Consider the following 26,323-nt stretch of genomic DNA (forward strand, 5'->3'; position numbering starts at 1 on the left):
TAGCCCTCATCCGGATGATTGCTGAAAAGGATAAAAGTGCTCTGTCCTCACACCACTAAATAAGAGACAACAACATCCATTTCAAAGCACCATGGCAGAGCCTTTTACTTGTTGAACACAACCATCAGCTTTGAAGACATTGTTGGGTAGTTTGTTCCAGACTCACAATCAATGGTGTAAAAAGTGAACTGTACAAAAGACCAAACTCATACTGAACACTGATCACAGTTAGATTATAACTTTGTCCCATCTTGCCATTATTAGTAGCAAGCTCTACCTTTCCAGGCCTCCAGGGGTACCTCCTCTTGCCCAGTGGGACCTCACCATCAGGGTATGTCATTTAGAGATGGTGATGAGTGTTTTTAATTAAAAACATAAGTGACACAAGTGTACTTTTATGTCATCCATGTCATCCTCACCTATGGTCCTTAACTTTAGATAATGACCAAAAGAGCACGACTGTAGATACAAGTGATGGAAATCAGGTCTCATTGCAAGATTCCAGCTGTTTGAGAGAGCCTCTTACAGCTGCTTCTTCTTTACTGTTCTGGAATAAGAAGAGCCAGTTCAGGTGATAAGGACACCCTTGGGAGGCTTTCAATGGAGCTTTACTGGGCAGATCCCACTGGCCAACCTCGGACATGCTAGAGGGGTTATTCCCCTGGGCTGGTCTGGGAACACTTAGAAATCCCCAAAGAGGGGGTGGAATCAGTTGCTGAGAAGATGTTGCTCAGTCCTCCCTTTCTGATGGCGTGACCCACACCAGGAAAAGCAGACTGAACATGAATGAACGAGGAGTGCCCAATTACCCATCCATGTAGACGGCTTAAGAACTGCTCCACTGCATTTGTACATGTGCTGTGTTCTTTTCTAACTCAAAGCAACAATATGTCAAATAACAGATTTGTTCATTTTATTTACACATCTTCCCTTGTTATTTTATTACCTGAGGAAAACATTGAGGGTTTTGTAAAAGGGAACCTTTCAAAGCTATAGGTTTATTAAACCTCATAAGAATTCATTGGCATTGACTTCTCTTAGTCTTCACAAGAAAATATGAAACCATTAGAAAATTTGGTTATACTGTATATGGTTTTGTTCTTTTTTTGTTATTTGTTTTAGGAAATAACACACAACAAAATGAAAACATACATCTTGCTTTCCTGGTTTATTGAAGTATGAGAAAAAAGTTAAATTGAGCAGTTTTTTAAACTACAGTTTATGTAACCTCTGTTATGTGCACATAATTTGTTGAAATAAATTAGATACATGAAACAGAACTTTAAAATTCTCAAGCATGTAAGTTAAGGCCAGTTTTGTGAAATAATTTACCAGTGAAAAAACTTTTCTAAAAAATGTATCCATGTCTGACATGGCATTTGGGGATGGCAGCAAGAAAAAAATAAAAGCAAACTGATGTTTATTTCTTATCACAGCTTCAGATACCAACTTTTCACCCCACATTTGAAGTCAAAAAGCAAATCTTTAATAGTTTGAGTAAAAAAAAATAATATGCAAGAAAGGCACCATAAAAGCATATTTGATTAAGGAAGGGAGAAGAAAACATTAAAAACGGTATAGTTTATGTATACTTTATACAATACTTTAGTTTTACACACTGTGTTTGGCTAAATGCAGACATTCATTATAATCTGTATCCTTGATCGTTTTAATGAGTCACTTGTGCCAAATGAGTATTGTTTTGGAGGTTTTAAAAATGTAGTTTTCTTTGATGTACCACTTTAAGGAGTCTGACATTTATGTCTGTCATACACAGCCCATAGCATTACAAAAGGGATGTGCACTGGCATTTCTCAACAAATTGTGCTTCAATACACCTCTCTAGGTTCCAATAAGTGGCTTTTTCAAAGCATCGTCTATGTTACACTACTATCCAGTACTTGTACCTCTCATACATATTAATATGCTGTAATTATATATACATTCTACAGTATGATGTTAACTAACATAAGCTGTTGTATAATGTTCAAAAATACAACTTGGGAAAAAGGCTATCACTTTTCAGAGCACTTAAGATGGATTTAAGACTACAGTATCTTCCTGTCCAAAGGGTGTCACCACTATTTAAAAGGTACAGTATGTACATTTTGTATTAAAAGCATTTTCTTGAGAACAATGAATCAGTGGTAAACATCACTGACTCATAAAAAAGCATAAAAAAGACATTCAGAATATGAATATTAGTTGCAACAGCAGATAAATTATGACCTTGTGTGTTTTCTACGTAGCAGCCAAACCATGATTTTCTACTTTTTCCTCAGTACCTTTCTAGCAGCTGTATATTTATTGAACTGTAAACATAAAAGATTCTTTCTTATTGTAACTTTCAGCCGTGGAGTAAGAAAAAATATTTATATTGGCACATATGGAGAACAGCAGGCTAATAGATTGTGTATTTTAATGTGGTATGTAATCCTGCCCCCATAAGTATACTGTAATCGTAATAGCTACACTAACACTACAATATGCATCCTACTGTTTTGTCCTATAGACTCTTGTCAAGGCACTGCCATTTTTAAAAGGTCTTCCAATACATTTATCCTACCAGCGCATGATTCAAAATGGATTCTCACACGGATATTTACAGGCTACTTTTTCTGCTTAGTACAGCAGCAGAAAATCATGAATATTTCTATAATTATACCAAATGCCTTAATTTCTTCCATAGAAATTGAATCCATTTAATGCATTAAACACTAAAATAGTTACAATTTGGCTAAAGAGTTAAGATACAGAGGTGATGATCTCCGGGAGCTGTTTACCTGCTATCACCCATGTGATTTGTTTATATTTCATTATATTTTAACCAATAGAGAAAAAGACAGAAAATTTAATCTGAACTGTTGCATATCACTAATTGCAGCAGTGAACGTAAAACCAATTAAATCAGTAAGATTTGGCAGATCCTTGGTGCTTTAGCTGGACATATAATGCCTACGTTTCTATGCAATCTTGCTAAATGAAAGGGCTTGATGTGTTCATACTATCAATTAAATGTACTGTAAAATCTAAACATGCTCTGGTCATGCAGTTAGAGATCACGGGCTCATACCACTGCCTTTCGGATTCTTTCCAGATCTTACAAGATTTGTTCCGATTTCCATTTGTTTGTCATTTTGCCTTTTATGCTCTCTCTTTTTAAGAATAGTCCATGCAATGATATGTATGGTTAAAGGAAGTACTACATGTACAAATAAAAGTGGGTGATGCTATTTTAGACGGACATGAGGCAAGCTGAGGGATTCAGAACTGTCCCCAGTTTTGCTGATGCTTTGAGATGATCCTCCTATTCCAGTCCTTGTAAAGTCTTCAGAGAAAACGGTCTCCACTGTTGGCTGAGAGAGAAGATCAAAGCTCTCGGATTCCGCTCCAGCATCCAGATCCTTGTCTGTTATAAACAGCCTGGGCTCCTTCCAGTCAGAGCACATCTCCTGGCTCACCTGGGAGCCATTTGAGTCACTACTAGAAAGGCGAGTGTTGAGTTCATCTGTGGACTGCATCAGGTTTTGAACAGAAAGGGATTTCCCTAGGCCTCTGTCTGTTGCAGTGGGCACTGATACCAAGGGTTCTGTCTCCAGGCTCAGGTGCCTTCTCCAAGAGCCCTCTTCCTTTGCATTAGGCTTTGTCACCTGTCTGCTTTCTTTCGAAGCAACAAGGCAGGCAGTGACATCACCAGCAGACTCCTGGGTCGTGACTGGAATCATGCTTACGGGTCTGTTGATCTGCTTAAGGGGAAGCAGAGAGGGTATCTGCAATGATGTTGGCGCTGCTGGCTTGGACATTTCAGCCAACTGACTTGACAAGTTATTGGGCGTCAAAATTGGTACTGTTCCCTCATTCTGACTCGTTGGCACCTGTGTGGGTAAGCTGTGCATAGTTGGTGAGAAAGAATAGTATGGTGCATTGTTCAGCTCATTTGGTGTCAGTATCAGCTGTAGGCCCCGTGGCATGTTGGCACTGGTAGATCTTGAGACACATCTGCTTATCTGTGCAGAGCCTGATGATGTATCCTTGCTTGCAATAGAGCTCTGATAATCAGAGGTCTGATCCAGCTCAAAGAGGGGCAGAGAGGCAAGAGTCAGTGCTGAGGAAGAGCCTTTGCTTAAAACTTGCCTATAGATATCCAGCAAGGAGTCCAGCTTCGTTTCTATAGATTGTACCTGTAAAGGAAATTGAACAAAAAGAAATCACAAATACAACTTCTGTCAATATGCAGTGAATTGAAGTAGCTTAGCTGTGCACAAATTGGCCATCTTACCTGTTTTTCCACTTTACACACTCGTCCCAGCATGCTGAGGTCTTCATTAGCTTCACTCTCCGGGAGAACTTTCTCTTTAGTTTTCTTATCAGCTGGTATTTGTCCTTTTCCTAGAATTTGGTCAACTCTGCAACAAAGACGGCAGATATTAAGGGGGTGAAAAGGTTCTGAAGAATAGCTTACTCAAAGCACCCACTACCACAGGACACGCAAAAATCTGGCAAATAAGCAAAGGACAACAAAAGCAGTAAGCATCTTAAATCTAGTCATTAGTTTTATAAAACAAATGATCCCAAGAAGGCAAGCATCTAGGAACTAAATCTGGAGTACTGGGATTTTCTTCAAAAAGATATATCCTAATACACTCCACTAAATTGTTATTGAAGATAAAATAACTATTTTGTGTAATATGCTATGGTATAATTTTATAATTAGCCATTGTCAGATTTGCTTGGCATAAAAGCAAGGTTTTAATAAGGCACACAATGCACTTTTCTTAGGAAACATCTACTAAGCTACTGAGAAAAATAAAAAAAAGTCAGTTTTAAGGTTTGCAGCCTTATGTTATTGACTATTTCTGTTCAGATACTTTTGTACACAGAGTTTAAAAGTGATTTATACAGTATATGCTGGGATGTGACACAGTTGCTATATGATACATGCAGGAAATCATTATTTGATGCAGAAATCACAAGGAAAAAAGATTTTGATTCCCTGATAAAAGAAAATATGAAAGTATGTTTTTCTAAAACAGGGGTTCCCAGTTCTGTTCCTTGTGTTCCACACACCTGCTGTTTTGTTCTTCCAGCTGTGCATTCACTGAAACTTTTATTATACCACAATATTAATAATAAGATTAATTTTTACTCTTGAAATATTTTCAGTTCTTAACCATGTTGGACCATTTTAACCATTTTAAGCAGAAAATAACTAGCAAAGGCTCTAATCAAGCAATTTGTTTTAGCCCAATTGTTCAATTAAGTAATGAGTCTGGCTAGAAATGAGAACCAGCAGGCGAGAGTGTCCCCAGGGCAGGTACTAGGAACCCCTGCTCTAACATCCCCAGTTTAACACTGCAGTTTCACAGTAAGGTGCCTAACCCTGGTGTGGACTGCTTTTTGCCATGTTGACTGTAATATAAGTGCAGAGAGGGGGAAGAAAAGGTCTTGACTTTGGTGGCCAGTTGCTGCTGTGGACCTACAATGGTGTCCAACCTGTGCAAAAGAGGGTAAATTAAACAGGAATAAAAAAACATAGGTACATTAGAGTATCCATTTAGGTTATTAGGAGAAGAAACAAGAAGCCATGGGTAATGTAGTTTACCTCTGACAAGTATATATCTTCATTTGTTAGGCAAACCACAACGAGGCTGTTATTTAGTGGTAGACAAGTAAAAAGTCATTTTCATCCTGAACAGTAATTTAGTTATTTCACGCCAAAACCAATAAAACAAAGATGAAAAAAAAACTGAAATAAAGAAACAAATTATAAAGTATCAAATTTGGACCCTTAGTTGAAAATGATTTTTGTTATTCATGATAAAGTCTTAAAAAATATAAATATCTGCTCTATGAATCTTCAGGAAAGGTCTGTCTATCTTAAGCTGTCTGGTGACACAGAGTCTCCAGTTTTTAATCACGTGGCCTCTAACTTACAAAACAAAACCTGTTATTAAAAGTCACTACTGCCTTTGGTGATTTAAAGATATAATCTAGTAGAAATCTTTGGTTGTCCAGAACTAGGGATGTTTTCCCTGCTTTAAACAATATTTGTTATGTGTCAGACAGTCGCAATTGAACAGCTGAAGATGAGAAAATCAAATAGTGCCACTCACCGCGTCTGGAGGCTCTTGATTCTACACAGCATATCCAGATGACCAGCTGAATACTGTTCAATTACATCTTTTACATCATACGGTCGCAAAGTCTCCTTGAATTTTCTCTTTGCCACATGAAACTTCATAATTCTGTCAAGGAATATAGAAACTATGTAGATGAAAACGGCAATGCTGACAACAGCCAAAGAATTCCAAAAAGAGAAATCAGATTGTAGCACACGAAAGTCAACGCCACCTTTTCTCTATCTGTGACATTTGTACTGAACATTTTGTATGTTCTGGACTTTGAGGCAAGGCATAAAAGAATGAGTTGCGATGCCAACCTTATCCACTAGATGACGATGAACTCTTGATAGTCTCTATAGCTAGAGAGTATCGAGCGTTTATAACCCTCTAGTGTCTAGGATTGGCATCGCAGGAGTTTCATTCTCCTGCCACCTTATAAAAACATTTATATCTTATAATATTTAACCTGAAGAAGGCTCCACGGCCGAAACGTTGTGTTCTCTTTCTTCTTTTTGTCAGTTTTTACTTTTTTTAATTAAAAGGATGGTTTATAAGAAAGAAAATAACCACCATATTTATGCAGTACTTTTCCATCAATTTGGCAATTATGATAAAACATAAATAAGAAACACGGAATAAAAATATGATACGTTTGCTTCTGTATCCCTTTTCAAACACAGAAACGAATACACACCAGTTGTGGATGCAAACATCACTTGAACTTAACATTCTGACCAGGCAAATATCATACTCTCTAAAATTGTCTCCTAGCTATTTCCTCTCAGATTTGCTTTTTGAAGATGTGATACTCCAAGATCACACACACTTTACCTACACAGATTGTGTTTTAGCCCCAGAGCTTATGTTTATGTTGTTATTTTTAGGAAGTCGATACCTTTGGAATGTGTAGTTTGGGGAATTCAGAAAGGAAAGGTCTGGGTTTCGCAGCGTAATGAGAGACATGCCCGACTGCAGCAAGTTGGCCGCAGATCATTCCGAAACAACTGATCGCTGTTCTCTGTGGGAACTTCAGGCATCTGCGCGCAGTATTATTACTGCTTGGTGTAATACAATACTACAGCAAACATTGATTAGTTACGAGCTGTTTCCGCAGCATGATGTACATTATGTTAACCGTATTACAAGATAATCAGTTCAAAAGGAAACCTTTCATAATTTGTAATATTAATATATTTGAAATGAACACAGATGCACCTTTAATCACATCTGTGTATCTGTCTTTACTCCGTATGAATAAATGTAGTAAAAATTTGCATTTTAAAAATGGTGAACTCTCATATATGGTGATGTATGGCAGCAATTAATGCTATAGCCACTAGAAGGCACAAGATAATAAAAAGTAAACAAAAACAGATTCTTATAATGATGTTGAAGAATAATATATATTAGTGATATAGTAAGAAAGAAAGTAATATCTGATAGACTAGTAAAAGTGGTAAGCGTTTTGGCTGGTTTTTGTAGTAGTGCATACAGCAAGAGCTCATAAATACATGTTGATACAGGTTAATATAACCTCACCAAATTATCAAAGCCAAAATTGATATTAAATGGGTATTTAAATAATTATAAACTTGTAATGTCTTGTTACCATTTAAATATACCAGGCACAAAATTGAGGCAGAAAAAAACTTCAAAGAGGCCTCATGCCAGGTTCTATTCTGTTAAGAAAATGGAAAGGTACTCAGACATGGAGCAAACAGTAAATAGTTCATGCAGAAAGTGTGAATATAAGCATTTCTCTGCCAAGCTGATTTAAAAAAAGGACTTGACCCAAAAAAGGTGTCATGTTCTGGAACTATAAAGAGCGTTCAACAGTTCGTCAGAGGGAGAGCTGAGCCTCATGTTCAGGAACAATGTCATTTTGGCAACATTAATGAAATGATGGAATTCCAGCAACTAATAAAAGCGAGAAGTGAGAGTCGTTTTCTTTACCTCATATAAACGCAAAGAACCAATGGCATGATAATACAGCAGACACCAATCGCACACTTCTTCCCTTACGCGAAGGGAAAGGAATGTGCAACAATAAATGAAGGTTTAAGTGGACCAAATATGAACAATATTCACTGTCAAGGGGTGAGTCAAGACCCCTACCATACTCTGTTGACAGGCGGCTGTAATGTCTATACAGAACTGACCTGTGTATGACAAAGGTTGGAAAGTACAGTAATGGGCACCAAGTGAACAGCTGACCACCTGTTTAACTCCATGCAGGGGGGGGTCTAGGTTTGTGCATTTTCATGGTTATTCTTAGCTGTACTGATGATTTGTTTTGGTAAATAACTCCTTCTCGTGACCTCTGTGCAGATCTTGGGTAAATTAGAAGGTTTATCAAATTTTCACTTTGGTAAAGAAGTTATATCAATTCCTGAACCTACTGTATTGTAAAGATCCATGCAGTAGTCTTCTGCAACTTCAGAGTGCACTTAATCATAAAGACCTCATGATATCTGGGCTGAGGATAGCTACAGGTAAATGATAAATGGTAATTTTTTTTCTGGATATTTCAGGATAATCTCCATTCACTGTCTTTGAACAAAACTAGGGTCATTTTACTGTTTTTTTTATAAATTAAGTAAAGATTTCTGATCATTAAATTGTACTGAACTTTCAGCATTAGGATTTTACTCTGATGTCCAGATTCTAGTCCATGTGTTGTCAGATTACTCTTGCACTTCTGATCTTCTGTCTTGTACTCTCAATAGTCCATGTTAAAAGAAGGGATGTTATTTGTAACCACAGATATTTGGTGACAAAATGACAGCAAAAGACAAGTAAATAAGAATTGTTGCAGTAAGCAAATGAGCTCTCTGTATTACCACGCAGCTGCCTGTCTCCCCCACCTTTTCACTCACCTGACAGCTCTAATGACAGTTTTGAGAGCTGGAGTGAGATCCTCCACAGACACATCACAATGACACCCTTTCTCATCAAATCCGTCATCTGTTCCGAGATTGGTGTCAGCTGGAAGATAAATTGGGATTTTAGCTCAGTGACATCATTTGAGAAGGTGTTGAACACACTGCCTGACTGTTGTTAAGGCAATTCCGTGAAAACAAAGTCACAGTCCTATGTCTCGATCTCTCCTTGGTTCTCATTAGACTCTGACAGGTTAGCTAAAGTGCTTCTACATACAGTATATATATTTAAAAAATTCTAAGTGTGTTATTTCAGCTTTTTCCAAAACAAACAAAGTCTTGAATAAAGAAGACTTGAAAGGAACCTTATTCAAGTATACAGATTCCTCAAAAGAACCGATGAAGTCAAACCACAGCACTTCAGACTCAACAGTAACACATGAACCAGAGGGACAAGTGGAATCTACAGGGAAGGGCATTTATAGAACTGAGAACAGGAGGTACTTTTTATACATTTTAGGGGTTGTAGGAGTCTGGAAGAAGCTACCTAGCCAAGCTGTCAAAGCCCATTGTCTGGTTTCTGTCAGAAAACATCTGTATAAGATCTTATGATCACTAAGATACTAGTTACCAAAGGAGCTACAGTGGGTAGCCAAATGGCCTTCTTTTTTGTAACTGTTCTTATCAGCTTAGGCTACTTCATGACGGCATCTTTTCAAACTAACAACCTGTCAATTTTGCCCCTAGACACTTGGTGTGTTATAAGTCCCATTATGAATTTCTGCATTAAAAGGCAGAAGAACAGTTGATAAGTATTATTCCATCTGTGACTCATTTGCCCTAAAGAAAAAAATATGTCCTAGTTTGCTTCTGTAATGATATTTGCAGTCATCTTTGCCTTTAAAAGTAGCTTGAAGGCTCTTTGACAATGTCTGGACACCTAGTGCCTCCTATGTAAGGATGCAAAAGAAAAATATATTATGGCAAATCTCCCCAAAACAAGGAGCTATCTTTGCATTTATATTACAGTTCAATTGGTTGTGTGTGGCTGGGGAAAGAAAGTAATGTAACACAACAGATGTTAAAAGGCACTTGCAATACTTACCACTTAGTTTACCACTCATTCATGAAGAGCAAGAGTGTTACTTAACATTCTGTACCAGGCCTGTATATTCAGCATTTGGACACCAAAGGGTGAATAATAGATAAATAAGAGCTAATATTGCTATATTACTAACAACTGACAAGGAGTAACTGAATAAGACAACTTTTTAAAGCTGCAGTAGATAATGGTACACATTGGATAGAGGTTACATGTTGAGATGTAGAGTTAAGCATTTTCCACAGCTTTATTGCCATGGGTAAAATCTGTAAGCAATTTGAAAGAAAACGGGTCCTTAGAGGCTTGTCTGCTTTAACTACTACATAAATCTTGTTTTGTGGCTGCCATTTTCATAGGTTACTTATAGACTTTATAACCCCTAAAGCAACATTTGATGCTGCAGGGGACAAAAGTTATCTCTAAAAAGCTTGCTGATAACAGCCGAAGTTTTTGAAACACAACTTTTTTGTAGTAGACTCAGAATTTTAATAAGAAGTCTATTCTTAAATAATGAGCAACATAATTTATATTATATCTTAGGTTTACAGGAATGCTCTATTTTTCTGTACTGGAAATGGATTCATTTTAAAACATAACACTCACCACAGTAAACCACCAATGTACAAACAGCCTTAATAGTTTTAGTGAAACAAGATTCTGTTGTGAAAATCAAAGACTCCAAAGGGAAATGTGACATTAGCAATATCAACCAATAAATGTATCCATAAGGCACTATTAACCTATAGTTAATTAAGTGCTGAATCTTTTAATTTCCCTGTAAATGTTACACCATCATATTCATATTGTGCATTTCCTGCCCGTATTTGAAATAAATGGTCTAGGTATTTTTTTTCTCCTGTAAAATGATGTTTAATTGGACTACACCTGCCACAGAAGTTGAACAGTTTTCCTTAATTAAACGCATCACAGTGTTCAGTAATACAAACCTATTTTATTTAAAATAGGTTGGAAACAAATGTGAAAAAGCTGTTTAATTTTTATGTTGAATTTCTTATTTTTTCATTAAACCAGGGATGGTGATAATTTGTCCATCCATTATCATAAAGCAGTTTAACCCTGGTAAGGGTCATGGCTATCATCTTCATATTGTGCACTTCATCCAAAGCCTGTCCTAGAAGCATATGGGGAACGGCATGACTACATCCTATGTGGAATCCCAGTCCATTGCAGGGTACACACACACACATTTTCTGCATGTGTCCAGCAGGTGAAAGGAAATCAGAATATCCAGAGAAAAATCAGGTGGACACAAGGATACTACAGAGAAGGCATCACTCTCCATAACTGAACCCAGGACTAAGAAGCACTCTCTGCCAAGCCACTGTGGCCACTCAGTGCTAATTCAGTTAAGAATAAATAAATGTTGAGAAAAACACTTGAAACTATACAATGTTAACTGATGTACTGAAGATGTCTGTTTGAATTTATTCTCCTATCAGAGCTTCAAAGAAACACGCGTAACCTGGGTGAAATACAGTACATAAAAATACACAAAAAATAAGTTAAAAGAATTGCATCAGTTATTGTCATGCAGAATAGAAATATTCTGTGCTTAAAAATAAAAATATAATGATCATATAGCACTTTCTCTGTTGTGCTAAAGCAATTTCCACAGAGGAATTTATTTTTGTGACAGTGGTTTTGTTGGTGGTAAAGTTTAATTTATTCCAGTGAGTTATCATCCAACTTTGTTTGTCATTTATCCTTCAGTGCAAATGATCAAACTACAAAACCAAAAAGAAAATGAAAGAAAAAAACAATTTGACAGAGCATGAAGACCAATTTATACTTTAAGAAATGTAACTCTTGTGTCCATAATTCTTAAAAGAAGGATGCATGTTAGCTTAATTCATCCTGTTCGATTTCATCAAGTACGCCTGATTAACTGCGGAGGAATATCAATGGAACACATTTCAAAGTAAGGATTTATTGGTGCTCAAACAAGCACTTGGGCAAAGTCAATTGTGAAGAGGTATTCGTTGATTTATTGAAATGTCAGAGCTTTAGGACATACAGAAAGGAGAACAAACATCTAAGTGGCAGAAAAAAATGTAATTATTCAGTTCTATTGGTTTTCAATACCTTGATCATTCAAGGAAATGCTCAATTTTATCAAAAGCCAAATGAAAACGAAAAATGATCAGTCAAATCAAAATAGCATCACACTCAATGCCTGCTGTAGAGGAATTAAACCATTTTTGTGTAGTGTGTACCTTGATAATAGCTTATTTGTATGGTATAGTGACATACAGTATGTGTTTGACTACTACAAAACAATGTAACCCTGAGGGGACCTGTTCTAAACGTTATAAAGCCAGGAGCTATAAGATGCAAATAACCATTTAGTTGTCTTGTGACATTTTTGACAGTCGTTCTTTTCTTGTCCAATTTGCAAATAACTCCAGAGCATGACTTGTTTGTTATAATATGATAAAGCACACAAGAAACCACTACTGCCAATAACAAAATTAAAAACAGGCTCATTAGGACAATGTCATTTCCTCTAAGCATGACACGAAAGGCTGCTATCTATATCCTACATGCAGAGGCAGAGTGATGGACCAGCATTCCTCTGCACTGTTCCTACAGTATATATTTATAATCCTATATATTTAATCGGAAACTCTAAAGCTGTTTACGTTTGGGAATGTTCTGTGAGTTCTGTCTGTAGTTTTATTTTATTTAGTCATGGAGAAATTTTCTCTTTTCTCAAAAGAAAGCATGAATCCAAATCGTGGTTAACTTTGCCACACACATTGAGGCAGTTCTATAGTTTTCCTAGAAAAGCATGTCAGTTAGTTTTATTAGGATGAAAACAAATGTAAAATGTCTCCGGATTCCCCAATCCTTGTCCCACTTCAGGATGACAAACGGAAGTGCTAAGGGACTTGTACCATCTGGAGTGGTCCTGGACTGGCTCTTGAGTCTCAGTGATGGGCGAAACCTTGTTCTGTCATTGAAACTCCAGCTCTTCTGCACCTTGGCTGGACTGGTGTCAGTGGTGATGTCAGGGCCAGGTGATCGCCGATCCCCAACAGAAGTTTGCCTGTACTTCATGCTCTGTCCTCGTGGACTGGCCATTCGTACCCGTTCCTTAAAGCTTAATTTCTGGCTGCAAGAGACATACAAGGAGAAAAACACTTAGTAACCACAATAGGGCCTGCAGTCAAAATGTTGCAAATCACATAATTTAAAAAATAGAGTTACATCCGATTCACATGATGTAATGAAATTAGTAATAATAAGTGAATGAAGAGAGGTATAAAGAATTTCAGCAGAGATTGTAGCTAGCTTTTTAATTTATGCATACAATTCAGTGAGCTTTAATTTATTTTTAGTGCCAAGTATTATGTTTAAAACTTAAATTTAAACTACTTTTGACATATCTTATATACATGTATATACAGTATTGCTTTGACGTTTTTCTCCTATATACAGTAGTAAGAAACCAAGGACAAATAGAAAATCCCTACGTGTAAAGGTCGTGATTAACTTAACACAAATACATGTAGAACAAAATAAGGGCTCTGCATTAAACACACAATGCACTGTTTTTTGCTTATGTAGGATGCATAAAGCAGACTACTGATGCATGCAAGATGCTCCATCTGAACTGTATTTCCTTCATTCTGAGTCAAGAGAACTATGTTACATGACTGTTGGATGTACCCCATTCAGCTTAACACTGGTGGGTGAACAAGATATAAAAACACTTCCACCAGAGTTTCAGCAGTATGACTGTGATGGCGAGTTAGGATTAAAATAAGCATGTACACTGTTTGCTGGCCTTATAATGGGCACACCACAACATATTAAACTCTTCACTTCATAACAGGAGCTACAAGTATAGAACAAAATCCACGTGAGAGTCTGTCAGCCTCTGGCTGACTGAATGAAGTAAAATGACAGCTACAGGTTATGCTGCATCCCTTGAAAAATAATGAAACTATAATCTGCAGATGCAAGAATGCAAACCAGCATGTAAGCTTGGGGTAAGCATCAAGACAAGCATGCAGAAGTCAGGGACAAGCAGCAAGCAAAAGATGAAGCTCAGAGGAGACACATTTTTCATAAGCTGATGCAGTTAAAACAAATAGTTATGGAGAAAAATATACAGTTTGGACATCAACGCCTCCAGAGCTATCTTGCAGTTTCCAAAGTGATCTGTCCTTAATTGTATAACTAGAAAGACTGACATAAACTCTGACTATGACTTGGAACAGAACACCAGTTTCAAGGCGCATGTACTATACATGTTGCAGAAGAAAAAGTTGTTTTCTTATTGGTCTTAAAGTCCTACTTTAAGCCCTATTTGCTTCTGCATTGTACAGTCATCACTTATTCTTTTGCACTGATTGCTTCTAACTTTTACACCAAACTGAGGAAGACAGAACTTTGAAGTTACTTGTGTATTTGAATGCTTTTTGTGTGGGATCATGTGTTAGAAAACAAACAAAACCACAGCAAATCTACCACTAGCAGCACTTATCTAGTATTTTGTGAATGCAGTGAGAAAAATAGTTTTCATTCATCACAAAAATGGACATCCACATGTCTTTCAAGTATATAGCAAAACTGACATTATTATTAAACTCTACATTATTAGTGTTTATAATTATACAAGTGATACTACAATGCAAATATTTTGCAAGAAACTGTTTTTGTTAGCAAGGATTAAATTCATGTATATATGCAAAGTTCCAAAATACAGTAAGCAAAAATAAAACAGTAGTATTAGTGATGTAGCCACCATATCCTACTCTCCATGCCAGAAACTACCATGGATAAAACTTCCACTTTTTAACAAGATGCTTGAGGGTAACAGATCATTATTTTTTTACAGCTGTTGCAGTATTCATATAAGACATTTCACTTGTCTTACTTAACTAAAAAATGTACTTATTTGTTGATGTAAGACACATGGTCTGACAGATATTTTATTTTCTGTGCACACTGTTTTGTATGGGCAATACAACACAATTAGTTGTTTTTTTTCAGAAGCATTGAGTTTGACTTGCAAATGTGCTAAGGATTCTTAAGGAAAGAAACAATAGACTGCTTCTTTGAGTACTTAAGCTATGAGATACGACTTCTGGTGAGAAAGACACACGGGTCAGTGAAGCCTAGCTAAGACACATACCATTGCTGCTGACATGCAATCCTGCAATTCCTAGTTAATGAACTGAATCGGACATAGGCTCCACAGGCCAGATCCGAGGGGATTCTACTTTACAGCAATAACAAGTACAAGTTATTGAACTAGCCTATTTGCTGTTCCCACAAATGAATTGTAGCATGCTGCAAGCAAAGAGACAGGTTTTCTGCTAAGACATTTGGAGAGTATTCTAATCCTCACAACTGTGTATTTTGACCGTCTAAAGCCATCACTGAAATAATCTCAAAAGTGCTTATCAAGTGCCAGGCCCAAGCATGCTGCACACAAACATTTGATTCAGAGTTTGAAAAATAGGCAAGGACTTCAAAAAAAGATTGCAGAAGTGAAAAAATAAATGTTATCATTGTATTGTAATCCAAATGTTGTGGAAAAAGTAAAATTTTTAATCCACTTAAAATGTAATTCACTGGAAATGAATAACTGTGATAATATTGCAGTGTCATAAATTCCTTTCATTCATTCAGCAATCCATACAAAGGGATAGCTTGCATTCTTTTTCTTTTGCTCTGAATCAAAGTGACCAGGTTGAAGGTTGATGCCTGTTGCAGGGCAGGGTTTGGAGATGGGAAATGAGCATGTTGGTTTGATTGGTCAAAGAGCAGCAAAAGGTTTTGACAAGCAGTGTCAAAAACAAAACAAGTCAGACCCACCAAATCAAGAAAAAGTCCCTAGAAAAAGGGTAAAGGGCAAGAACATTTGGGTGGCACTTAGAATGAGTTTTCATTGTCCATGCACCTGCTGTTAGTTTGCATTCTCAAAGATCATGTGACTGGAGGGGATGCTGGGTACCTAGGTTTCCGTGACGTATACATCCTGAAGAGCTTCTGTTTATTACTAAGAACCTTACTAGGAATGAGGGGAGATAGATTATTACTTTTCATTTCACTAAGAAGAAAAAGAGGATTCCTTTTTCAAATAGTAACAGTACATGAGGGTAATGGTAAATCCAGTGTTAACAGCACATATACATTCCAGTGTGCAGCGTCCGGAATTTAACATTTTCAGACAAAATCAAGTGATGGACAATCAGTGCATGGTATTTAGACATCCACAACACTATATCAGATTGGGATCACCTTTAGCACTCCTCCAACTAAATGTGAACTTAAAAAGATTGTTATATTTTAGGGGGCATGGAAGGCAACAATTAGATTTTGCTTTAAATTTACAGTACTGGTTATTTTAGGATTTTCTGGTACCTGTGTAACTCGAGCTTTGCAACACTGATACTGTACATTTTTATATGTTGAGTAACATAAATCATCATTAAAGAAATTATAAGAAACATTTCATTTTCATTTTATTATTTTTCTACTGAAATTTCTACTGAAATCCAGTGAGAGTTCTCTCCCAGGCAACATTATACAGCTGCACAGAATATCTATATCTTAGATTTTCCTTCTTCTTTTAATTGCTTAGTACGCCTCCCAGAAATCTCCAGTTTATGATCTAATTGATAAATTAAGAATATTAATCATTTTCTTTGACAGCACAACGGTTAGTCATGTTTTAAATAAAAACAGTTAAAGTAAGTCAGAATTGAATTAGTAAAAATTGTTTAATAAATTATTCTGATTAAACTGCAAAACAATTAGCATTTGCCATGTTGTTTAATTCCAAGTGCACTTGATTAAATGAATACATTATTTCAGAAATCCACTTAAATAAAATAATATCCATACTCATCGCTCAATCAGAAGATATTTTAATGTAAAATATCCAGGGTTTTGACCGATGTTTCTGTCCAAAAAGTCCATTTGACTGCTAATCTTTACAATACAATACTAATATTCTAATAATAATCTAAATATTATAAAAATACCTCTTGAAAGCACTGGTTCTTATTTAATAAATAATATAAATAACTCGTAATGGAAAAAGTACATCATCAAACAGTTCCACCAACTGGAAATCATCATCTTCGAAAGGCTGAACAAATAATTACAAATGACGCCAATTTTCTGTTTAAATATTTTGGAGTTTTGTCGACCTAGTTAACTTTATTGCCTTTACATATTTGAGTATTCCACAGTAAACCATTAGTCACTGTCAGCTGTACTTTTTGACAAAAAGCAGAATTTAGGGTTGCATCTGCCAATTTTTTTTTCACTTTTGATTTAGAAGTCTCAAAATATTTCAAGGAAAAAAATTCCACTGATTTGTAATTTGTGATATCTTAAATACAATCTCCCCCATCCAATATCATAATACTGATTCTGGCATGCAATTTTCTTATATAAATATATACTCCTCAAACAGTCAAATGAACTTAGTTACAAAGGAATTATTTTTGATCAAAATATCTCTTGAACTACATTCAAATGTTATATGCAATGGTATTTTACGAACATCTGCAATTACTTAGTGTGCCAATTCTAAAAACAACTTCAATCTCATGGTCTCAATCATCTCATGGTCAGTTATAAAAAAAACATATCTTGAATTTTCTTAGCAATAGAAATGAACAGAAATCTAATAATTTCATATAGATAAGTGTAACAAACCTGCTAGCAGACTCCCCCTGGTCTTTCCTTCAGAGGTTAGTAAATAACAGAAAAGGGACAAAGTTAAAGAGATTAATTATTGAATATAACAGCACCCAGCAGTTAAAGAAAGATATAAAATGAATATGCATATATATATTGAAAAGAAATCAATATATTCACCTGCTACTGCTGCATACAGAGGTATATTTTTAAAAACACACCACCAGGCACAATACCATTAAAGCAGGCCAGACAGAAGAAACCACAGTCATTCAGAAAAAAATGGTCAATTCAGCAAGACAAACCACAAACTGGCAACACACACCAAGCAGACATGCACTTTATGCACAATACATACCAAGTCAGATTGTGCTAGAAAAGCGAGAGATATAACAGGGACCTGCAGATTTGGTATTCTAGATATCTGGAGACTGAAATGCCTGTATTCATGTGAAAGCAAGAATTCTTTGTTATATCAGGAAAGAATATCACAAAACGCCCTATGATATGCTGTCTCTTTCAACACTGCAGGCTGTTATCTTGGGCATTCGGGGGCAGACTGTGGTTATTGTTGGTAAAAAGGGATTATTAATCTAAATGTAAATTTATTAGTATCTTCATCTATGTGTTCTCAGCAGATGGCTCACCCAATATTTCCAGGCTCCACTAAAATCTGCATTTACTGAAATGCTGCAAAAGAAAACATTAAAAGGAGCTTTCGCGACCTCACAGTTGCAGGCAAAATATTTGCATCTTCGTATCAGGCACATCTAAAACTTTTTAGATTATGTTAGTATGGAAATGACCTGTATAAGGATGTATTTCACCATACACGTAGAATGTTTTGGGGACCTGGAGAACTACTTTCAAAATTGAATGTTTGGTATATGTGAAAAAATGTGTACAACAATTCAGCCTGTGCTCTATAGGAATAAAGGAGAGAATTTCTCTTTCTGTGGATTTGCTGTCAATATTCCAAAAATGTTCGCAGCTATTCTGACAGTAACCACTAATTCGGGTGGAGGTAGGGTAAACACAAACCCATAAATTGGCAAGTTTGTAGCTATATTCGGCTATTAATTTCTTTGAACTAAATATTTGTTGTAACTATTACTTGGGCTAGTAATTAGAAGTTAACCACTAAACCCTGTATACACTATTAAAAGAAAATATCTAAGGGAGCCTGGACAATATTGGTCTGTTTGATGGCTGTGACCCTTTTTTATTAAAAGGCAAAATAAAGAAAAAAAAAGGCAAAAAATAATGAAAGCTTTTGAAAGAGAGAAAACAGACCAAACAGAAATAACAAATATTTAAAAGCTACAGGAACACAGACACCAAATACAACACCAGCTGCCATAGTTGTACCTACTTTGTAGGGCTGCAGGTATGCAAGGCCTTCAAATGAGGCTTCCAGGTAGCAATGGAAACCGAGTTCTCATCAGCCGCATAACTACGCCATACACACTACGTGCAGGATATACAAAACAAAAAAAAAAGAAAAGGAAAAAGAAACAAGGCCAGAGGGAGCAGGGATAAAACAAAACAAAAAAATTGAAAAGCAGATTAGTAAAACCCAATACGAGTCATTGCTTTATCATCTTACATAGCACATATACATGCCTGAGTGGTGGGAGAACACTTTCATAGTATCGCCAGGTGGCATTCAGGTATGTTCGGCTGGCATCAGTGGAGTAAAACCGCCAAGCAGCCTGGTATAGGAGGAGAGATACAAAAGGCACAGAGGAACCACAACAAGTGAAGCGATATGTCAAGAGATAAAAGAAGCGTCCTACAAGCTTTGCTCTCAACAGGGCTGTTTCAACCAAAAGGCCGCATTTCACTCTGCGTCACATGGTATGACAAAAGAAAGGCATAGGTCACGCTAGCTTTGCCTCAGAAATTAAAGGGCATAGTGTAATGTAAAAAGAACCGAGAATACAGTGAAGAAGACAAACAAGACAACATGAAGTGGTTCAAAACAAAACACTACTGCTCCCCACTTCTAGTCCTGATTACCTTTCTGCACACAAGATGAAAGCTGTGAATGGAATAATGCGTTGTTGAGAGTCATTGGGTGAAATGACACATGGTACTATATGATTTAAAGGAAAACAAACAGTTGAGGAATAAAAAAGGATATTATCCTTCACACAAGACACTAGGTAATATGTGTAAAGAATGTAAGATTGCAGGATTTGGTTCTTGTTGTAGAGAACTTTCATCTAGTCTCTATAATCAATGGGTTTACAGGGCTGTTTCAGAAAGGTTTTGAGCCACACTTTGCCAGTAGAATCTGAAAAAAAATTAGGCTGTGGGACGATAAACTAATTTGTTTAGAACAAAATACTTCTACAAAAATACTACATTTCAAATGAACAGATCTTATGATATTTACATTATATGCAGACATGGAGGTATTGTAAGGAAAAGAAAAAATGTCAAATGTTTTAAATTAGAATCTTTGTGTGTTATGTTGTAATAAAAAAGTGACATCGAAATTAATTAAGAAGATATTGGCAAGTGCAAAATGCTGGATACAAAATTAAAAAAAAACATTTTGAAGGAGTTGAAAACCTTCACTTGCAAACCAATGTGCTCTGTGCTCTGTAACCCTATGTATTGTAATATAATATTTTTGGCTATCCAGCCTCATTTAAAGAACATTGTGGAGCTACTGTAGAAAGGGTCCAGCAAAAATGTTTTTTAACTGTTAAATACTAAGATGAAGTGTGCCATTAATAAAGTTAGAATTACAAAATTACAAAATTCTAACAACCACCTAGTAATGAGTTTGTTGAGAAAGAAATTAAATATTAACTTTGAATGACATTTGAGGAACATCACTCATTTGCATTGATGACTGATGGCATAACTTTGCTGGGAAAGCTTAAAATAAAATAAAAAAATGAACATTGAAATGGCATTAAGCAAATACTGCATACACTTTCAAATCAAGAAAACCTGCAGAGAATTAATGTAAAACTTCAGAAACAAAGTGATAGATTAGAAAAAGAAAAGCAATCAGCCACAATACATCTCTGAAAATTAAGTAAAACTTATCGTTAATCATTAAAGCATGACATTAAACAATAGTGACACAAAAGGTACTCTGTTGATCTAATTCGGGATGTGATTTCTTGATTAAATCTTTTTAAAGATTCTTTTTTTATAGTTATTTTATAGTTTTTTATAGTTTTATATGTGATAGCTTTCCCCTTGCTGTGGTACTTTATGTTTATTTCTGTTTAAATAGGTAATTAATAAACCACATGGTGAATGTCACATTGTGGGTTACCTGGTTTGGTATATAAAACCAATCTATTGATCTTTACTCATACGCAGCATGGAAGACAGAGCTCATGAACAGGGTCCAGTTCATGGCCCTGTAGGCCATTGGTTATTTCATGGCAGCTAATGGCAGCTCATAAAAATAAGAGGTTGTGAAAAACGTGCTGGCTGTTTTAACATTAGGCTTTTTGTTTTTACGTAAGCAACAAAACTGGATATAGCTTATAAGGAATATAGCGGTAGAATATTTGATCTGAAATAAGTGATGTTTCCATTGTGTGTTGCAATTTTACATTTTTTCTGCACTAGTTAGTCTAGAGATTTGGTGAAAATACTGTATGCAGCACCACAAATTGTACATGTGACAGCCCATTCACCTTTCAATGGGCCACCTAGCGTCCAAAGGTCACCATGATCAGAACAGATGCTATAAATTAATTATGCTGACAAGGAGTGTATTTGTCAGTCTCTGAAAAATGCTGTACAGTCAGTCAAAAACAAAATATCAATAGAACACTGCTGGCAAAATAATGATAAAAAGACATTTGAAATAATTCTGCAGAATTAAGTGAAGGAAAATGAAGGAGATTTGGTGTCAAGAATATTTTTTTAATAAAGATATTATAAGCAGTCTTACACTGAGTCAATGTAAGATGCCCCATGCTGCTTTGAAAAGTTTATTTACCTGGATTAAACTGGCTGCTGGGTTTCGTCTTTTTTCAAAATGTTTCTGTCGATGCTGCTCCTGTACCTTCAATGCAAACCCTGAGCCTAGAATTCCCTGAGAAGTAAAAAAAATAATTTGTAGAAAACAGTACCTCTAAATTAGTACATGCGGCACATAAACCATTCTAGATGCCTGTCTTCACCTAATTAGCAAATCGTTTTCAAACATTGTTGGAAGTTTTTAAGTAAAGATGCCACCTTCAGCATAATATCTCAAGAGTACCATGCTAAACACCAATACATAATTTCAGTATAAGTACTGTATACAAAAAATAAAAATATTGGAATAACTTTATTGGACCCCTTAGTTTGTAAGAAACAGTTTTAAAACCTGGTTTATATTTTATGAGAATGCACGGAAAAAGATTATACAGTAGGTCTCACAAAATCATGGAAGAAAGCATATAGTATAAGGTTTAAGAAAGGGTAGTTTTATCACTTAATTTAATAACATTTTTGCTAGTTTTCTATATTACAACTTAAAATGACTTTATTTTTATTGACTGAAGTAAAATCACAGACTGTCCAATTTCATTAATGTGTCTCTTATTTCCAGTATGTTTGGGTCTATACTGTCCACAAATCTAAAATTATAGTTGGTCCCCTAGTGCTTTAGTTACACAGCTCACTCGCAAACCTGCATTGTACAGATACTCACAGCAGGCAGAGCAAAAAAGGAGATTCCAAGCAGCGCGAAACCTGCAGACAAAAGTCTTCCTGTCCATGTGTGAGGTGTCTTGTCTCCATAGCCAATGGTGGTCAATGTGATCTGTAAATAAGGTTGGTCATAGAAGACTCATTAAGCTGGTTTCAAAGACAAAGTCCTGACTCATACTGAGTCTTCAGCCAATGAGATCACCAAATGATGGTGTTCTATATGTACCAAAGGCCAAATGCAGAAGTAGAGGGGCTGGAATGTTTGTTGAGCTCCAGTCTGTGGAACATCTGTATCACATCATATTATAATGAATTTGCAGCTGATGGAATAAAATTAACAATGAACACACAATTAGAGAATATTGTTTTTTATGGACAATTTTTTGATTTACATTTATGTTTTCCTTATAATTTGTGTCTGCTCAGGTTGCAGCACTTTCAGCTGGATTGATTTGGTAAGTGGGTGGCACAGTGGCAGGGCAGTCGCATTGCTGCTTCTCAGCAGTTGCGTCCTTCGATTCTGGCCTGGGGTGCATTCTTTCCATTTTCCCACCCACAGCCCAGCAGTCCAAAGATAGGCTATCTAGGATAACTGACATCTCCAGATAGTCCCCTGTAGTTAATTTTTTGTTGAATAGTTCGTAATCCTGGTTTCCTACAGACTCAGCCTTTTATTAATTAAGATGTCTGAACTTTCTATGGAAAAGTGCACGATACTAGCGTAATTGGAGAAATGTACAGCCTAAATGCTATAAATATCTGTAACAAAATAACCTACTCATCATATTATAACTATGCAGTTCATATAAATAAGTGGTTCTGATAAAATAAAGTCTGTGCAAAAGAGTGTCAAATTTTGTCAGAGCGACATTACAAGGCAGCCTTTTAAGGTATTGCTTCTTGCAGAAGTATTGTATTTGTACTGCTAATGTCTCCCAGATGTCTTGGGTCACTGACAAATGACCACTCTCACAATATAATCTCTACTGCACCAGCTGATATCTCATGAACATCAGCGTATGATTCGTGCAATCAGAATCCCTTGTGCTCTAATACTGGACGCAGAAAAGTCATTTAAGAGTATTTGGTAACTTAATATTCTATCATTTTCCCCCTTAGTGTGTTTATCCATGTGGAAATGTGACCCAACAGGAGTGCACAAATTTTACTTCACTCTTATACACTCACAATTTCATTTTGAAAAGTAGCTTTTAAAATCTGGGAAAGGTGTTTTTATCAATAAAATGTACCAGACTCTTAGTTTTTGTAAGAGGCATGGCTACTAAACTACTACTAAAGTTTATTACTGAACATCCATCATAAACACTCTTTCTCATCATTATGTTACAATGGCAATTACTGAAGAAGGAAACACAGGTGAAGTGTAAATTACATTTTTTCTGGAAGCACATAAAGCAATTTCAAAGCTGTATTTTGTAAAAAATAAAATTTCTGAGTTTCTTATTCTAAAAAAAATATTTTAATAAGCATTCCATAAAATGTCTATCCTTAAAACTTCTGCCCATAAATCCTTTTTGCAGGAACTGTCTTATCAGATGACAAAGAATTGCTTGTGCACTGCTGGAGTGTTTTTCTGTTTCCTAGGGGATATAATAAAGCAGGGATTGTTAAGTTCAAATGATCTATGGAAAATTCATACAGAAACAACTTTCCAAATATTTAGAAAGTATAAATACCTGCTCTGTTGATGGATAAACAAATTACTTTTATTTCAATTAGAAATGCATCAGACTATTTACTTTGTAGAATGGACTTACTGTGCCCCACCACAGAGCGTCTGCATAAGTAGCGAACTGGGGGTTAGCTTCTTTTTCCACCAGGTAGACAAGAAATGATGAAAATATGAGAACAAGAAATCCAATATACCAGGCTGTGACCAGCTCCTACAGTGACAAAATACAAAGTATACACAGGCAATTATAAATGCTTGAGAATGTGGTCAAATTCACAATCTATTATGGAATACTGAAGAGTTTGGAAGGTAGCTGCTAGACAAAAATACTGTGCCTTGTTATACATGATTAAATAATAAGTAACTAAAAAAAGTATTTAGTGATACCTATTTGATACCTATGTGTAAACGTTACATTCAAATATTCCATTTTAGAAAACAGGCTTTTAGACACAGAACTGAGTACAGCATTTTAAAAACTGCATAAAAGCTAGGAATTATTATTATAACATTAGAAAAGAGAAGGTCTCATGTAGGCGACAGAGATTAATATGCAAAATGGAGAGCTTTGCATGTGTTTTCTCTGGCAGGGGGGTTTAATCCCTTGAAGTAAGAACACAGATAAATGAAAGGAAGCATAACGCAAATTTGCTGAAGCCAGACTCCTGAAAAAAGTTTCCATCATGGAAATACAAACTTGTTACAATCAACCTCCCGACTCCACAGATATTATAAAGGGATAAAAATATGGCTACAACTTCAGTAGCTCACCATATAGCATAAACAAGCAAAAAATAAAATTTAACAAAAGATGCCTTTTCTTTAACCATATTAGTAATTTTAATAATAATGATTCCCATATCCCACTCTTTTTCAAATCTACCTCTTATAACTTTAGAATATGGAAGTGCAATACATTTTCCATTTCCTATTCTGCAGCTGAAAATAGTGCCATTTAATACAAGGATGTCTTGGGACTTTCAAATGGACACTGGTTGTCTGCTGCTCTGCAGCTGGAGTAGAAAAGACCTGCCTTGCTGTGGGCATAAACAACAGAGCCCAGCAGCTTCCAGGTGCCTCCTCTCCTGTCCATCCGCACCATGCGCAGGATCTGCAGGAATCGGAGACTTCTCAGTGCCGACGTAGCGAAAATGTTGCCCTGACTTCCAGCAGAGACCACGGCCACAGAGGCGATGAGAACAATGATATCTGGAAGGAGGCACAATAAGAGACAGATCAGACAATACTTAATAACTTATTTTGCAGATGATGCAATACATCATGTGTATTGAAGGGGAAAGAACTTCAGAATTTGTTTTTGAAGTATATGGAAGCCAGTGAACACGTTTTGATTTCTTAAAATAATATCTTCTTGTTATAAAGATGCAGTATTTCAGATTTCTGTACTATTTCTATCAAAGATAGCTTTTTTATGGTTTGTGTACAGGAGTATAGTTAAGATACATCTATTCATCATTGTAGTCATATTAAAATACCAACCAGGGAGTTGTATGTAGAAAGAAGATACTTTAGAAATCATGTACCAAAAATCATTACAAAAGAAGTTAAACTGACCGTTACGATCAACATAATGTTGATATGCTAAGTGGGTTCACCAAACCACATAAAAAAGGATTCACATTAAAATAGCATAACTAAAGAATAGATACCATTTAACCACAAAATCAATTTCAGCATGCAATTTAAAATACTTTTCATTTCGAGCAAGTGTTTAGCATGTAGGTACTGACAGGTTCACAAGCTTATTTCCTGCCTTAAGCTTTAGTTCCATAACACTGATCAATTGCTACTGTCTTCATTTAATTATCCCAACAATGTTTTTCTGATGCCACCCATGGAAATCTATATTTGCAAGCATAAAAGGGAGAACACCTGCTAATGATGTAAAGGCCAGGGCAATTTATTTTATTAACACCTACAAAGTGAGACAATTTCTCGAAGACTTGGAAAGGGCATGGAGCACCACAGGCTAAATAACTACAGCGCAGTTCCTTTTCTATTGACGTAATGATAATTAACAAATTGATATAGAGTTCAGATTCCCCTGCTGTGTGTATAAAGACCTACAGAGCAGAAAGACCAAAAAGATAATCATGCTTCCACCATCCATCTCTGTTCAGAGCCAATATCAGCTGATAAAAAACACACG

The 26,323-nt window shown here is 36.0% G+C and overlaps 1 protein-coding gene across 8 annotated transcripts in view; it reads right to left on the bottom strand.

Moving 5' to 3' along the window:
• Positions 1-1,153: 1,153 nt before the first annotated feature.
• The window catches only part of kcnq5a (potassium voltage-gated channel, KQT-like subfamily, member 5a), a 147,464-nt gene continuing 122,294 nt past the window's right edge, over positions 1,154-26,323 (bottom strand). For 4 of the 8 annotated variants that reach the window (XM_088609551.1, XM_088609550.1, XM_088609549.1 and 1 more), the window contains 12 exons: positions 25,187-25,362; positions 24,239-24,364; positions 22,462-22,572; positions 21,763-21,858; positions 19,159-19,253; positions 17,805-17,831; positions 13,019-13,236; positions 8,999-9,107; positions 6,114-6,245; positions 5,380-5,493; positions 4,280-4,406; positions 1,154-4,181 (listed from right to left, as the gene is read on the bottom strand). In XM_088609551.1, coding sequence (XP_088465677.1) covers positions 3,231-4,181; positions 4,280-4,406; positions 5,380-5,493; positions 6,114-6,245; positions 8,999-9,107; positions 13,019-13,236; positions 17,805-17,831; positions 19,159-19,253; positions 21,763-21,858; positions 22,462-22,572; positions 24,239-24,364; positions 25,187-25,362 — 2,282 coding nt within the window. In that variant the 3' untranslated portion in view covers positions 1,154-3,230. Of the gene's footprint in view, positions 4,182-4,279; positions 4,407-5,379; positions 5,494-6,113; positions 6,246-8,998; positions 9,108-13,018; positions 13,237-16,089; positions 16,147-17,804; positions 17,832-19,158; positions 19,254-21,762; positions 21,859-22,461; positions 22,573-24,238; positions 24,365-25,186; positions 25,363-26,323 lie in introns of all 8 variants that reach the window. The other 4 variants (XM_088609556.1, XM_088609552.1, XM_088609553.1 and 1 more) reach the window with 4 other exon arrangements.

Source organism: Lepisosteus platostomus, chromosome 17 (genome assembly GCF_059453375.1).
Source record: "Lepisosteus platostomus isolate fLepPlt1 chromosome 17, fLepPlt1.hap1, whole genome shotgun sequence".
NCBI lineage: Eukaryota > Metazoa > Chordata > Actinopteri > Semionotiformes > Lepisosteidae > Lepisosteus > Lepisosteus platostomus.